The sequence below is a fragment of the Zea mays genome, chromosome 10 (assembly GCF_902167145.1).
Source record: "Zea mays cultivar B73 chromosome 10, Zm-B73-REFERENCE-NAM-5.0, whole genome shotgun sequence".
Taxonomy (NCBI): Eukaryota; Viridiplantae; Streptophyta; class Magnoliopsida; order Poales; family Poaceae; genus Zea; species Zea mays.
Window position 1 is genome coordinate 34,811,161 of NC_050105.1, and position 15,529 is coordinate 34,826,689.

The following is a 15,529-nucleotide window of genomic DNA, read 5'->3' on the forward strand; positions in this document are numbered from 1 at the left end:
ATTTACTTAATTAGTTCATAACACATCACATCTGTATCTTACATTATCTTTAAAAAAATGATTCACACATTATTTATATATGAGATATAATAAGTTTCCAGGAAGCATCTTTGGCGACTTACGTACGTGTATCAGAGACATGGAGTGATAAACTATTGGGCAACCATTTAGCAATCCTAGCTAGCCAGCTCGTCTATAAATAGATGCATCAGCTCCACTTGGTCTACACACTTCACAAGCAGCTCAAAGCTCTAGTTCTAGCTAGCTAGCAAAGGGGGGGAAAATGGCTCCGCTTCTCGCTGCTGCCATGAACCACGCTGCAGCCCATCCTGGCCTTAGGAGCCACCTAGTAGGACCCAACAATGAGAGTTTCTCACGGCACCACCTGCCGTCTTCTTCTCCACAGAGCAGCAAGCGAAGGTGTAACCTTAGCTTTACTACACGATCTGCAAGAGTAGGCAGCCAAAATGGAGTCCAAATGTTGAGCCCCTCGGAAATCCCACAAAGGGACTGGTTCCCCTCTGACTTCACCTTCGGTGCCGCCACTTCAGCGTACCAAGTATAATTTTCTAGCGCGAATGTTGTTTATTACGTCTCTGTTAGATATATACATATATGAAAAGAAACTACTGTAGTTCACTGTTACATAATGGCAGCTGATTTATATATATACCTAAACCAAAAAGGAGTTGATATATGTGTGTGTGCGCACGCGCGCGAAACGTATTGTATTCTAGCTAATTAATTAATTGTTTGATACATGCTAAAGTGAAATGATATATCTTGGTAGATTGAAGGTGCTTGGAATGAAGATGGAAAGGGGGAAAGCAACTGGGATCACTTCTGCCACAATCATCCGGGTAAGGTTCATATATATACCCCAGCTTTGATTAATTAGCTTGTTTTTGTTTGTTCATAATTAATAACATCATACGTTATATCCTTGTTTATTTCCTTATTTTTTTATGCCTCTTTCATGTGCATATCAATAGAAAGGATACTGGACGGGAGCAATTCAGACATTGGAGCGAATTCGTACCATATGTACAAAGTAAGTCCACTCCCGGCCCGTAGGAATTCGGAGCGGAGACACCTTTAATTTTGCAATATGAGTTTCGGGCAGTTTCAGATCCCATTTTTCTTTTACCCAAATATTCGGCCGCCTGGATCCGAAACAGGCAGCAGCCCCGCCGCGGGAAAAATTTCTTTGCCCATGGAGCTCATGATCTGTAATTTGGCCTGTTGTTGGACCGCCATGGAGCTCTCCAACATGAAGCTAATCATCATTGACAACATCCAAGATGTAAAAATGATTATAGAACAATATAACATATAATATTTCTTATGGAAGTTTTAAATATTATGTTATTAGTCTATTACAAACCTGAAAAAAAAACAAAGGAGTCCACAGTTTTCAAATTAATATTAGGTCGGACATGAACTATTTCCTTGCGCAGGAAATATTTTCTGCTTATTATTCTAAGCTAAAATTTTGGATCTCGGTTGGAAAGGTTGTCCTTTTCTTGTGTGAAATAGGATGAAATTTTGGGTAACCAGCTGACATAATGTTTGTTTGCAGTTAACTCTCTTAAACATGTAAAAATGGTTATAGAAGAATATATTTCGTATCGTGGAGATCCTTTTCGAGCAAAATAACTGTTGATGTATACGCACTTCTAACTAAAAATGTCTGCGAATATATATTATTGCTACCATTTTTGATATCAGCATTTTTAAATGTGCAGACGGACGTCAGATTGCTCAAGGAAATGGGCATGGACGCATATAGGTTCTCTATCTCTTGGCCCAGAATACTGCCGAGTAAGTATATATATAGTAAAATAATCAAATATGTCTCATATGGTAAAAAAGTTAGAAACGGACGAACAGTAAAAATGATCTGTACAACTAAAATGCATTCAGAGTTTTCGGATCGCGTTACAATGCTAATTTCAACATAACGACTTTCAGAGGGAACCAAAGAAGGAGGTATTAACCCGGATGGCATCAAGTACTACAGAAACCTCATCAACTTGTTGCTGGAAAACGGTAAAACCCCATTTCTCTATCAGGCTCGTTTAGCAGCCTCATTAGTATTATTTATGGGAGATTGTAATCCAGTGTGCAAAAGTTTTCACGAATCATTCTTTATTCATGGCAATCCAGGCATAGAGCCATATGTAACAATTTTCCACTGGGATGTACCTCAAGCACTAGAAGAGAAGTACGGCGGCTTCCTAGATAAGAGTCATAAGAGCATTGTGTAAGTAGTACACACCCAGCTTAATTGATATTCTCCTATCTATCATCGTTGTTCAGTCTAGTTGCTCTTATTCCGTCGACATACAAAATAAAAAAATACTGTTACTTACATTTTGATTTTGGACAATGAATTTGTGTGCCCAATATTAAAAAAACATTATCTAGGCAGACTACAAACATTGTTGTATTGTCATTCATGGAAGTGTTATATGCTAATATGCTATCACATTTTTTCAGAGAAGATTACACCTACTTCGCTAAGGTGTGCTTTGATAACTTCGGCGACAAGGTGAAGAATTGGTTGACCTTTAATGAGCCCCAGACATTTACTTCCTTTTCCTACGGAACTGGGGTCTTTGCCCCAGGGCGGTGCTCACCTGGACTAGACTGTGCCTACCCAACTGGGAATTCACTCGTCGAGCCTTACACTGCTGGCCATAACATTCTCCTAGCCCACGCTGAGGCTGTTGATCTTTACAACAAGCATTACAAGGTACATATATAGTAAAAAAAGTCTCTCAAACACAATCTTCTAAAAATCAATAGGTATTGGCACGATATATGATCAAATACTAATAATAAACAAATTGCAGCGCGACGACACCCGCATAGGGCTTGCGTTTGACGTAATGGGTCGTGTGCCATACGGAACATCGTTTCTGGATAAACAGGCCGAAGAAAGGTCATGGGACATCAACCTAGGATGGTTCTTAGAGCCAGTGGTTCGTGGTGACTACCCCTTCTCCATGAGATCATTGGCTAGGGAACGACTACCCTTCTTCAAGGACGAGCAGAAGGAGAAGCTCGCCGGTTCCTATAACATGTTGGGGTTAAACTACTACACCTCACGGTTCTCCAAAAACATCGACATCTCACCAAACTACTCACCTGTGCTCAACACTGACGACGCCTACGCCAGTCAAGAAGGTAAGAAACTATATACAGTTGAACGCACCATTAATTTTTTTGACATTCTCATATTAATCGTGCACTTTTATTCTTCTGTCATCCAGTTAACGGGCCTGACGGGAAGCCCATTGGTCCTCCTGTATGTATATTTTGATTTTTTTTATTGTAATATGCACATTGGTAACTAGTGAATAATATTTACTACACTAATTTACAGATGGGAAATCCATGGATCTACATGTACCCTGAGGGCTTGAAGGATCTCCTTATGATAATGAAGAACAAATACGGAAACCCACCTATCTACATCACCGAGAACGGTAAGTAGTAAGGTTTTACAATTTAAGTCATAGGTTGTACTAACTTGTAGCTAACTACAAACCGCTGTCTTTTTTATTCTTCTCATGGACCTTTTTTTGTATAAAGGGTTTTTTTATATTTTTAAACAAGCGAAACGTGACAAGTAACTAAACTTTTCGTGATCACAAAGACTCGATCACGGTCACAACTGGTCTGGATTTCGAAAGAACACCTCTGTTTTCTCTGTTTGAAAGATGAGCTTAATCCTATAAACACACACAAGAGGCTAACTTAAGCAGCGTTCCCATGCATACGCATTAGCTAGGCTAGATGAGTCACTATGACAATGACCGGGTCCAGTGATGTGTCTGGTCTAATCGGGATCGTCCGGCAAGAAAAGAAATGAAATCAGGTGCATTGAACCTGAGCTTGTCATATACCCACCACATCTCAAAATATAATTCCTTTTACACTAAACATATATTCATCAATTAATCTACGAATGCAGTTTGTATGTACGTTTATATTCATTATCATTTATTCTAATGTGGATGGAAAAAAAGAGTGCCACAAACAACTATATTTTAGCGGAATGATTAATAATCTAATGGTATACATGATGTATGGGCTTCTAAGCAAGCCATGTGCGGAAATGCAGAATCGGCCCATAGCCTGCATCGGCGGACCTGGACATGTTGGGCTGGAGTCCTAAGATGACCTTTTTGCGAGATATTTGACTCAAACAATATAACCAACTCAACTAAACTAGATACTTTTGGCTCTTTTATTTCTTTTCACGAAACTTTTGTCAACGTAGGTTTTTAGTTTGGTATACTTATTAAACAAGGAAAATATTGAAAACATAACATCAGGTGAAAGTAACTAAACTTTTCATGATCCACGCTTATAGAAGATATATACGCAAGCTGGGACCGTAGCCTGAATAATGGATCTGGTTGCGCTGTGTGTTATTTTTTGTGAAATAAAAATCTAGATGGTTGTGTTTATGATAGATGTTACTATACGGTCGCACTTGCCGTCAATTCAATTTTTATTTGTGCAGGAATCGGGGATGTTGATACCAAAGAGACACCTCTACCCATGGAGGCTGCCTTAAATGACTACAAAAGGCTAGATTACATCCAGCGCCACATCGCTACTCTTAAGGAATCAATAGAGTATGAATCTACACTAGAACTTATCTCTAGTATATATTTCGCCTCCGTTTTTATTGCTCTTTGTTCTGTTGCAATCATTTATATGTGGCACATGCATGGTTCAATCAAGATAATGCTTGCATTAATGGATCCGTTCATGCAGCTTGGGATCAAATGTGCAAGGCTACTTCGCTTGGTCTCTGCTGGACAACTTTGAATGGTTTGCCGGCTTCACCGAACGTTATGGCATTGTCTACGTCGACCGCAACAATAACTGCACGCGCTACATGAAGGAGTCTGCCAAGTGGTTGAAAGAGTTCAACACCGCGAAAAAGCCCAGCAAGAAGATTCTTACGCCAGCTTAAAAATCGGGGGCCTCATGATGTGGGTGCAGCCCATAAAAACTGTGTGGTTTGGAACCGAAGATTTTCTCTTTTTTTTTCTGCCACGAGAGGTTCTCTGGAGGCATACTCTCCAGCACCGTGGCTAATAACGCGTTGTTCCAATTCAGTCTGGCCTTGTCATGCATGCAATAAATAAAGTGATGGGTTTCCCTGTTTCAATATCCACAATAATGTTGAATCACTATGGATGATGTCTTTATATTTCTCAAAGAGCAAAAACAAACAACTTCCATATAAATTTATATCTAATATGACAAAAATAAATAGCTAAGGATAATAAAGGATTTCCAATTAAACGCACCACCAATAAAATAGCTATTGTTTGAGTAAATTCGAAAGAAATAAATTTTTGCATGTATTTCTTGATGGTTCTGTCAAAAGGTAAGAAATAAAGGTAACCTAGAGCGTCAAAGAGAGAAGTGAATTTCGTGTCTAGTTTAGGTCTTGCTTGGAAGCAATGAAAATAAACTCAGGGAAAAAAAACCTACAATAAAGGGGTGTTTGACACTGCTATGTGTTCCAGCTTTATCGTGAAGCTGCGGTGTATAATAGAAATTTATATGGTTTTAAAAATATTTTTATACAACTTTGTAATTAAAACATTTTTCATTTAAATTAATTTACTGCTTCAAACTATGATTTGAAAATTGCCTTTGTCTAGTGTACAAAGAAAACACTCGGCAAAGAATTTCTTTGTCAAGTGCCAAAAAGAAAATACTCGGCAAAGAAGCTCTTTGCTGAGTATTTTATTTTACCAAGCATTTTATATTTGACACTCGACAAAGAGCTTTTTGCCGAGTGCCAAAAAAACACTCGGAAAAGACTCGTTTTTAGGTAGCGCCTAATGCAAAAGAGGAATCAATAAATACAACACGTAAAGAAGAAGAATTAGAGAGGGCAAGCTCTTGTCGAAAAGGTGATTTATCCCATAATATCATATGTCAAAATGCAACCTCTAATTTATGTCAAAGTTCCACCGTGGTACTTCCCGATCACCAAACCTTCCCTATCCATGGTGTTTGGTTCACCATAGAGACTCCTGCCAATCATGGCACATTCCATAAGCCAACAAAGCAAACTACTGCTGCTCCACACTTACCATCACCTTAGTGCCATCATCACCACTAAGTTTCTCTGTCATGGAAGTGCTATAGTCCACTCATCTCTACACACATGAAGTTATTGCTTCTCCACACCATGATTTACTATAGGCATTAACACTGTAACTGGTCATCCACAATGGCCCCCATAATCTCGATAGCCTAAACATATAAGAGATCACCTCAACTCTAAACCTAGAGAATTGATTACTAAGGTCACAGTGAGGTTGTAGTGTATTTATTTTTCACATGAAGCAATTCCATCTAGCTTCTATAATCTCCACCAACCTACAAATGGGCACCCAAAGGCATATTCATAGACCATAAAAGTTCCTTGGCATTGGGAACAAAAGCTAGTAAATCTGTCATCATCGGATGTTCTGATGTAGTCCATGTATATGTGAATCATGTAAGGAAAATAGACCATGGCCCATTTGATAAATAAAATTTTGGTGTTTGATGATCAACATGACATTTGTACTAACAATAATTACTAGTGTTTTGTTATAGCTCAAAGGATACAACATGGACTTGAATGAAGGAGAAGTGGTGATCGATATGATCAACACCTCAAACAAAGACATTAGAAGACTCATTGAAGATCTACAACATGCAAGTCCAAGACACAATATGGAAACTGTTGGTGTAAGGTTCACAAACAAACAATAGATAGAAGATATTACGGGGGGCATAAGACCATACTAGCACTACCAGACACAGTTGCTTTGCTGGGTGCTATAGGCACGTGGCAAAACCCAGAAAACACTCGGAAAACTCTTTTCTGAGTGTAACTCTCGGTATAGAGGACTTAGTGAACTATACAACGGCAATAGCTTCTTTGTCGAGTACTTTTTGTCGGGCATTTGTCGAAGTCTTTGCTGAGTGCCATCTAGTGCTTGACGATGGTGATAGAGACTTTGCCAAGTGTACTCAATGGCACTCGGTAAAGAGGGAGCCTTTGTCAAGTGCCTACTGGCCTAGCGCTCAACAAAGAAGGCTACAGTTAGCCCACACGGTAGCCTCTGTGCCTTGAGCTGCAAGCTGGCACTCAGTAAAGGGAGCTTCTTTGCCGAGTGTCTGCCTATCTGGCAGTTGGCAAAGGGAGCATCATTGGGCCTCTTTGCCCAGTGCGCTAGGAGGCACGCGGCAAAGGGAGCTTCTTTACTGAGTGTTAGGACTACAACACTCGACAAACAAGCTTTACCGCTTTCTAGTCGTGCCTTCTTTGCTGAGTGCTATGGTCACGACACTCGGCAAAGGCACTCTTTGCCAAGTGTTACACTCAACAAAGTGCCCAAAGACTCCCTTTTTATTTTTTTCGTTATTCCATCCAAACAAACAAAAGATATAAATCATTGACATCACATATATCACAGAATCAAAACATGTATCACCTACACCACATATCTCATAAAATATCACCACTTCAAACAAGTTTCACAAACATAAATCTCACCAACACCAAATTTTCCCGACATCGACGCCAGAATTCATGAAGAAATTGCTCCATGTATGGCGTCACCTCTTCAAGATTGGTCAATAGGCATAGCATGATACGACACCACTCTTCATGTATCAAGGTCATGGTGGTCGAACCACTTGCGCTTTCGAGTTGCCCTCAAAATGATGAGGTTCGATTTATTTTCTCCATCATTGTAACGAGGGGGTGGATTATGCATGCTTGACAGTTTGTCACTATAGTAAATTGTTGTGAAGTTTGACACCTCCTCCAGTATGTACGCCTCTGCAATGGTGTAACACCCTAAATTTGGGGGTATAAAATTTCTTTCTTATTATCATCCAAATTCAGGTGTTACTCTTCTCTATCTCTCTCTAGTTTCTCTCTCTCTTTCTCTTTTGGTTAGGGTTAGCTTTATTAGTGAGGGATTATGTATTTTATTTTTGACAAAACAGATGAGTCATGAAATGTTGCATTATATTGAGCCCAAATATTCTTTGAATTGTTGCACATGTTTGATTTGAACTGAATTTGAAACTTGATTTGAATTTGATTTGAAAACCCTAGAGAAAATAAATAGAAAAGCAATTAGAAATTCCTTGAAAATGGAAAAACCCAATTCAGCCCAAGTCGGCCCACTAAGCCCAGCCCCGCGCACCCGTGCGCCCTCGGTGCCAACCCGCGCGCCCTCTCTCCCTCTCTCTGTCTTGTTGCCCCGTGGGCCAGGTTTGTCGGCGTCGTTCCTTTCGCATGCGCGCCCGCTTCCCTCTCTGTCCCGCCGACCCCACCTGTCAGCTCGTCCCCAACCTCCCGCCCACGATCCCCCGCCTGGACGCGCCCACGACCTCGCGATCTCCGGCCACCTCCGCACGTCCTTGCCCCTTTTGAGCCTCGCGCCCTGCTCGCCCACCTTCCCCGCTCACTTGCGCCCTCAGTCGAACCCTCTCACCCCCTCTCTCGCTCTGCGCGCGCGACTAGAGAGCTCCACCACCGCCCACCGTCGACTGACGTCTGTTCTGCGACCGTCATCGAGCCCGCGGCCCGTCTGTTGCCTCGGTGAGTTCCGCCTTGCCGTCAACTACTCAGGACACCTTCTGGTTTGCCCTTCCCCTCTCTGGTTTGCCCAGTCCACGCTCACCGGAGCATTTCTTGCACAACCGGAGTCCCGCCGCCGTCGACCCGAGGCTCCATCGCACCCCCGTTGTTCTCCAAGCGTCCCAGAGTTCACACTCGAGGTGAGCACCCTTCCCATGCCTTTATTTCGCCAAGTATCGCCCTAGAGCCCGTGCAATTGCTCATCGGAGTTAGTTGTGCTGCCGCGGGACTTTTTCCACCACGGTCTAAGTTCTCTAGCGCCCTCGTGCCGGTTCTGCGCCCACGGTCGTGTTTCCCTTGTCACCCTGAACGCGCCTGACCCTTTCCCTAAGCCCCTAAAGCCTTGCCATGGCCGCCCCCCTTGTCTCCGGCGAGCCCTTGCCGCGGGACCAAGTGGCTCCACTGCGCTCATGTCCGGCCCCCAGCCATTGGATCTCGGGCGTCCATTCGAGATCTAATGGTTTAGGTTTAATCAGTGCGGATCTAATCTCAGCCCTCCGATCCAGATCCGACCGCTCTTCTCTCTCCCCCTCACCTGCGCCTCTGCCTCTGGGCCCGGCTGGTTAGCCCGTCCTGGTTCGCTGACACCCCACCCCGCCTGTCAATCGCGTCCTTGGGCTCGCGCCCGCGCCCGCGCGCGCGTCCGTAGGATCTAATCCTGTCCGTTGATCTCTGATCCGATGGTCGAGATCACCCAGTACCCCTTCGCATGTATGTTTTGCTTAAGAGACCCTCGAGTTTTAGGAAATCAACCCGCCGTCCTGAGTTTTAGCGCACAGACCCCTGGTTTCTTTTAAATAGCCCCCTATGCTTTTATTTAATCACAGAATTAGCCCTAATTTCATATTTTAAACTTCAAAACTTGTTTATTTCATATCTTTTTCATATGAACTCCAAATTTAGTGGTTCAAATTGCAAAATGTTCATGAAATTATTCTCTGCCCAAATAAATTATGTTCATCTATAGTTTGTACACTTTAATTTTACACCTAGAATATAAGATTAATGTATATGTTGATTTACTCATTTAATGAAATAGATAAAAGGGAAGCCCTAGAAGTTGAAGTATATTTAATCTTGTGACATTAATAATATGTACTACATGAATTCATCTCTGGTTTAACTTTTAGGTCTCAATAAAATGAATAGAATTAGGTTATGTAATTATGGACAACACTTAAAGAATAATCAATTTTTAAATGAGATTAGTTCATCTTACAATTTAATCTCTTTCTTTATTTAATTACTATTTTACCTTTTTGAGATGTGTTCCAAACACTTAGAGAGTAATCAATTCCTAATTAAGATTAGTTTATTTTATAATTTGATCTCCTTCTCCTTTATTTAATACTATACCTTTTGAGATGTGTTCCAATGTTTGTACATGCTTGATGTGTTGTTCATTTGTACTTTCCAAATGTATTGAATGTATGATCGCTTTATTTAGACAACGAGTAGCCCGTGGTTCCTGAGTGTGTTGCCGAAGATCCCTCTAAGCAACAACCTGGTGAAGGGAAGTGTCCTTAGACCTATCATGTCCTACTTTACTTTATAATTCACTGTCCCGCGTTACATTATTGAAACTTAAGGATTGACTAGTCTGTATTTACCTTACCCTTGTTTACCTTTTTGGGTTAATCATGGTTAGCTTATGCTATTGCTTTATCTTAATCAATGAACATGATGTGATTATTTATGATACGATGATGTTATCCCAATGAGGTTCTTGTGATTACTTTAGGGGGCTCAGGCTGTTTCCTCTCCGTAAGGACCTGTTTGGGGAGTGGCAACCCGGGATAACAGTGCAACCATGAGGGTGGAATGGGACGCCCTTAGCTGATTAATTAGAGGAACCAAAGGAGTAGTTGGCTTTGCCGTAGGGCCATCAATGGGGTCCGGGCATAGTACTTGCTCTGCCGAGGCTGGTTGCAGAGGTTCTTGATTTGGTTTTGTTAGTCACCCTTCCTTTGGGGAGATGTACTGTGTTTATCAAACTGGAGAAACCTAACAGATGACTACGACCTCTGGGAAATCTTTGTAAAGGCGACGTAGTGAGACCCTGCTAGGTTACCTTGGCAAATGTGGTGGCAGATGCTTTGAGCAGAAAAGAGTCAATTTAATATGTTGGCCGCTCACCCGATGTCATACGAGCTAGCAAAGGAATTTGATAGATTGAGTCTCGGATTTCTAAACAACACTCAAGGAGTGACAATTGAGCTGGAACCCACTATAGAGCAAGATATCAGGAAGGGCCAGAAGGATGATGAGAAGATCAACGAGATCCGACAGCTGATCATAGATGGAAAAGGCAAGGATTTCCATGAAGATGTAGAGGAGTGGTATGGTTCAAGGATAGGTTGTGTGTTCTCGACATCAAATCGATCCGGGAACCAATTCTCAAGGAAGCTCATGAGACAGCATATTCTATACACCTCGGTAGCGAGAAGATGTACCGAGACCTAAAGAAACAATTCTGGTGGTACGGTATGACAAGGGAGATAGCAGAGTATGTGGCTATATGCGACAATTGTTAGAGGATCAAGGCAGAACACCAGAGGTTTGTTGCAGCCGTTACAGATTCCTCAGTGGGAATGGGATGAGATGGGGATGGACTTTATAGTTGGTTTGCCTCACACTTGTACTGGTTATGACTCCATCTGGGTAGTACTGGACCGTTTGACAAAGGCGACCCATTTCATACCAGTCAAGACCACCTACAATAGTGCAGTGTTGGCCGAACTATACATATCTCGGGTGTTGGAGACTTGTTCTCAAATGCTATAAATTAAGAACAAGTCAACACGAAAATAGCTTAATGGTTAATGTCCTTCGTCCTTCGAAGCATTACTTCCCTAAGGATATAACGATCTTCGGACGAAGGTTGTGAAGGACGTACCTTCATCATCATAGCATAAATCAATGAAAGACGAAGCATACGAAACATGGAAAAATAACATGGATAATTATATGACATCATAATGTATCTTTTATTACATGATTATGAATGAGTAAAAACAGTATTGAGTTACATTTGTACCTTCAGCTTGACAGAAGGTAAAAGCACAAGCGTGATGCACAAGTGAATACAAATCAGCGTGAACAGTACGGAGGTACTGTTCATCTATTTATAGGCACAGGGCGCAACCTGTGTGGATTTACATTCATGTCCTTTATAACTGGTTACAATCATGACACATATTATCATGGGCCGATCGGTCTTTTCATCTTTAAGTCGGTGCAACCCTTCGTCTCAAGGCGTGTCACTATGCTGAAGCTCCCTGGATGGTAGCTTCGGTGATGCTTCTATGTTGATCTTCCGAAGGTATTTCTTCTTACAGGACCTTCGGCGACGAAGCTGACCCCCAACAGTAGCCCCTTCGCAGTGCTAGATCGTTTTTTGTAACGAGCTTGATCCGTGAAAACTTGTCCTAGGCTTTGGAATGCCGAAGGTCCGAAAAACACCTTCCCTAAGCTCGTTGCCGAGAAACGATTAAAATATTCCGAGCGCGAGGTGGCCCCACCATGCGGCGGGTACACGCGATCTGGCGATTCATCTCCCACGCGCCGTGGTCCACCGTTCAGTGGGTGCGGGTGACTGTTGAGCGGGTGCGAGCGACTTGATGATTCACCTTCACACTTGCAGCACTATATAAACAGACGGGTAGGTGTGAAGTTACCACAACATTCATTGTCATTGCACTGTTTTGCTGCTGAAAAATTTAACCATAGCCGAAGCTTTCTCATCGCATTCTCAAGCAAAGCATCATTTTGATTTAGCTTCGGCATAAGAGGGAGCTTTGTCAAAACTATAAAAATCATCAACATTCGTAAGAACTGCAAGAAATTCAACACCTGATGGCTAGAGTACGTTCAACTGCTAGAGTGACCCGTGACGGAGAGGAGGCCGAAGCCACCGAAACAGCCCCGATTTCCGAAGTTATGAAGCAATCTAGATTGGTTGTGACAGAGGGGACTGTTGACGAAGATGTACATACTGCTGAGGCTGAAGAAGCTGATGTTGAGGAAGGAAATACTGATGAAGAAGAAGACTATAACACTCTAGTCCCATCAAAGCCTAACAACTTAGATTTTGAAAAATCTACTGTCTCTGAGGCCGATGTGCCGATGATGATGAAGCTCGGTTACTTCGAGGAGTCAGAGAAGAAGCTTCTTTGTTTTGCCGGTGAAGCAACCATCCCAGAGCCAAAAGATGACGAAGTGGTAGTTTTCAAAAGCTTTTTCAAAGATGGATTGCGGTTTCTGCTTCATGAGATGATTGGGGAAGTTTTGAATAATTATGAAATTTATCTTCATTAGCTGACTCCTAACGCTATCGTTAGGCTCAGCATGTTCATTTAGGCCCTTCGAAGCCAGGGAATGGATCCAAATGCTAAATACTTCTGCTGAGTACATGAGCTACATTATCAGACGAAGGCTAGAGAAGATAGGCTTCATGAGAATTTTGGCTAAGCTACCGCACCAAGTGGCCAACTGGCTGGAAAAGTGAGTGGTTCTACATTAAAGCTGATGAGAAGAAAAGGGAGAAGCTGAAGACGTTAGTACTGAGCCCGTTGAGTTTGAGCTACGGGTTGACTAGGCCCTTGTGCCGTATGTCGTCGGGGTCACCATGCCAACAGGTTGTGGCAGAATTTAGAGTTGTGACTGAGCAGATCGGCACTAGAGATCTGGTACAAGAATTCTTAGCCTATGGGGTATTTCCGACGTTGAGTGAATGGAATATGCCGAAGCTGAAAGGAGAAAAGAAAAAGAATGAACTTGTTCGATTGCCATATCACTTCAAGTTCAAGAAACAATTCAAAGAGCCTTGCCAAAAGTGGCTAGAAATGATTGAGGCTACGTGCAATGAGATTTTGGGCAACTATACTAAAAAATAAGATCAACTGATGACTGCAGCCTTCGGCACCCGACCGAAGCGAAGGCTGAATCGAGTAATGGATGCGCTGAACTTTGAATATCCTGACTATAAACGATTAAGCAAGGGTGCCGAAGGGTCAAAGTGAAAAAGGGTTGTCAGTGTTATGAACAGACAGGCTGCTAGGATGATAAAAGAAGATGAATTTTTTTTGAAAAAAAAGTCTAGTCCTGAGCCGAAGGTGACAACCTCGAAGAAGAGGAAAACAGCAACTCCAGAGCCGAAGATGGCTGAGATAGAAGAGGGAGCTCCTTCGACACCTTCTGCTACTGAAGTGGAAGAAATTTTAAAGGTAATGACCGAATCCTTACCTATCAAGCTACTAAGTCCCCTGGGGCCAGAACTGACAAAGCTTTTATAGAAGAAGGACGAGCCTTCGGCAGCGAAGAAGGCGGTTGGGCGAAAAAAGCAAAGGATTGTTACTGTTATGCAAGCAATTGAAGAAACGCCACTGCTGGCCTCAGCGTCAAAAATAACACCAGCTACTGAAGTTGCTACAGCTACCGAAGCTGCTCCCACTGAAGCTACAACTGCCAAAGCTGCAACGGCCGAAGCCATGAATCTGGAGAGCACATTATCTGATATTGATAGAATACTCTTGGATATGGCCGCAGAAGAAGCTGCTGCAGCTGCTGAAGAAACCCTGGCCACAGTGCCTAGAAAAGGCAAGGAGATTGCCGAAGATATTTTGGAGGAAAAAGACTTCAATTTTCAAAACATAATTGGTCAAGAGTTATCTAAGGCTGAGAAAGAGGAGCTGCGGGATTATGCTATATCCTGTGGCTACCAGCACTATACCATGACATAAAATTAGCGACAAACATTTGTCGGTAAAAATAGGCTTTTGGCGACAGCCAGTCTGTCGCAACATAATACCATCACAGCATCCGTCGGCATATAGTATTTTGGTGTCAAACAAACTGTCAGCAAAAATTTCTAGCTATTGTGATAGACTATCTGTCGGTATAAACAATTATTCGTGACACAACATCTGTCGGAAACAAACTGCTAGGACTTAATTAAAAAAGACCAACATGTCATCCTCCTGCGCTAGCCGGCTGGGTACCCGTAAGCAAAAAATACCATCGCGTGTGCTGTAGTCCGGCCTGCGCAGGAGCCGCCGCCGCGCCTTACCCTAGACGCCGCCGCCGCCGACGTCCGGCCTGCGCTCCCTCACCCGCGCGCGGTCGCGCCCAGCCTCCGTTGCCCTCAGTCGATCAGCAGCCGCCAGTCCACCACTGCCTCACGCCCTTCGTCGAGCACGGCCAATCCACTTCGTCCCCTCCTGCTGCTGATCCCCTTCGTCGAGCACGGCCAAGGTTGGTTTCCCTTCTTGCCCCTGCCTCCATTTCTCTCGTCTGTGGTTGCTGATGGTGTAGCCCAACACGTTAAGCCATGATCTATGCATAATTACCTGAAGTAGTATTCGTTGGCACGAGCGTTTCGATGTCGAAGCTCTGCACGACGGAGACGATGACAGACTTCATCTCCATGATGGCGAGCTCTCTGCTGAGCAGACGTGCACGCCGCCCTGGAAGATTGGGTACCCGTAGGGACTCGATCTCGGGCACGAACGCCGTCATGGAGCCACGGTCCAGCCAATCGGGGCCTCACATGGCTTCTGGTAATTAATGTTAAGTGGATTTAGTGTGTAACTTGACTCTTATCTCTCGGTTAGTCCTAATTCCTAAAAGCATATCGGTATTTTTTTTGGTTCATGATTACTATGATTTGAAATCAACACACCCAAAATGCTTCATTAGCAATTTACTGAAGGATGACAGAGCACGTAGGTTTAGCCGTCAGTTCAACTTTCTAGGGTACTGTATCGAATATTGAAGATCAGTGAACCACAAATGTCCAAGTACGAAGAGTTTCAGTAAGATGTTACTTCAGTGTTGATGGATTCT

General features: G+C 42.8%; 1 protein-coding gene across 1 annotated transcript; it reads left to right on the plus strand.

Moving 5' to 3' along the window:
• Positions 1-229: 229 nt before the first annotated feature.
• Positions 230-5,191, plus strand: LOC542414 (beta glucosidase 1). Its single transcript, NM_001371627.1, has 12 exons — positions 230-559; positions 791-860; positions 993-1,051; positions 1,746-1,821; positions 1,972-2,049; positions 2,167-2,263; positions 2,500-2,755; positions 2,856-3,189; positions 3,276-3,310; positions 3,389-3,491; positions 4,535-4,649; positions 4,792-5,191. Exons 1-12 carry the CDS (start codon positions 284-286, stop codon positions 4,991-4,993), a joined length of 1,701 nt encoding a protein of 566 aa, NP_001358556.1. The 5' UTR covers positions 230-283; the 3' UTR covers positions 4,994-5,191.
• Positions 5,192-15,529: the final 10,338 nt, after the last annotated feature.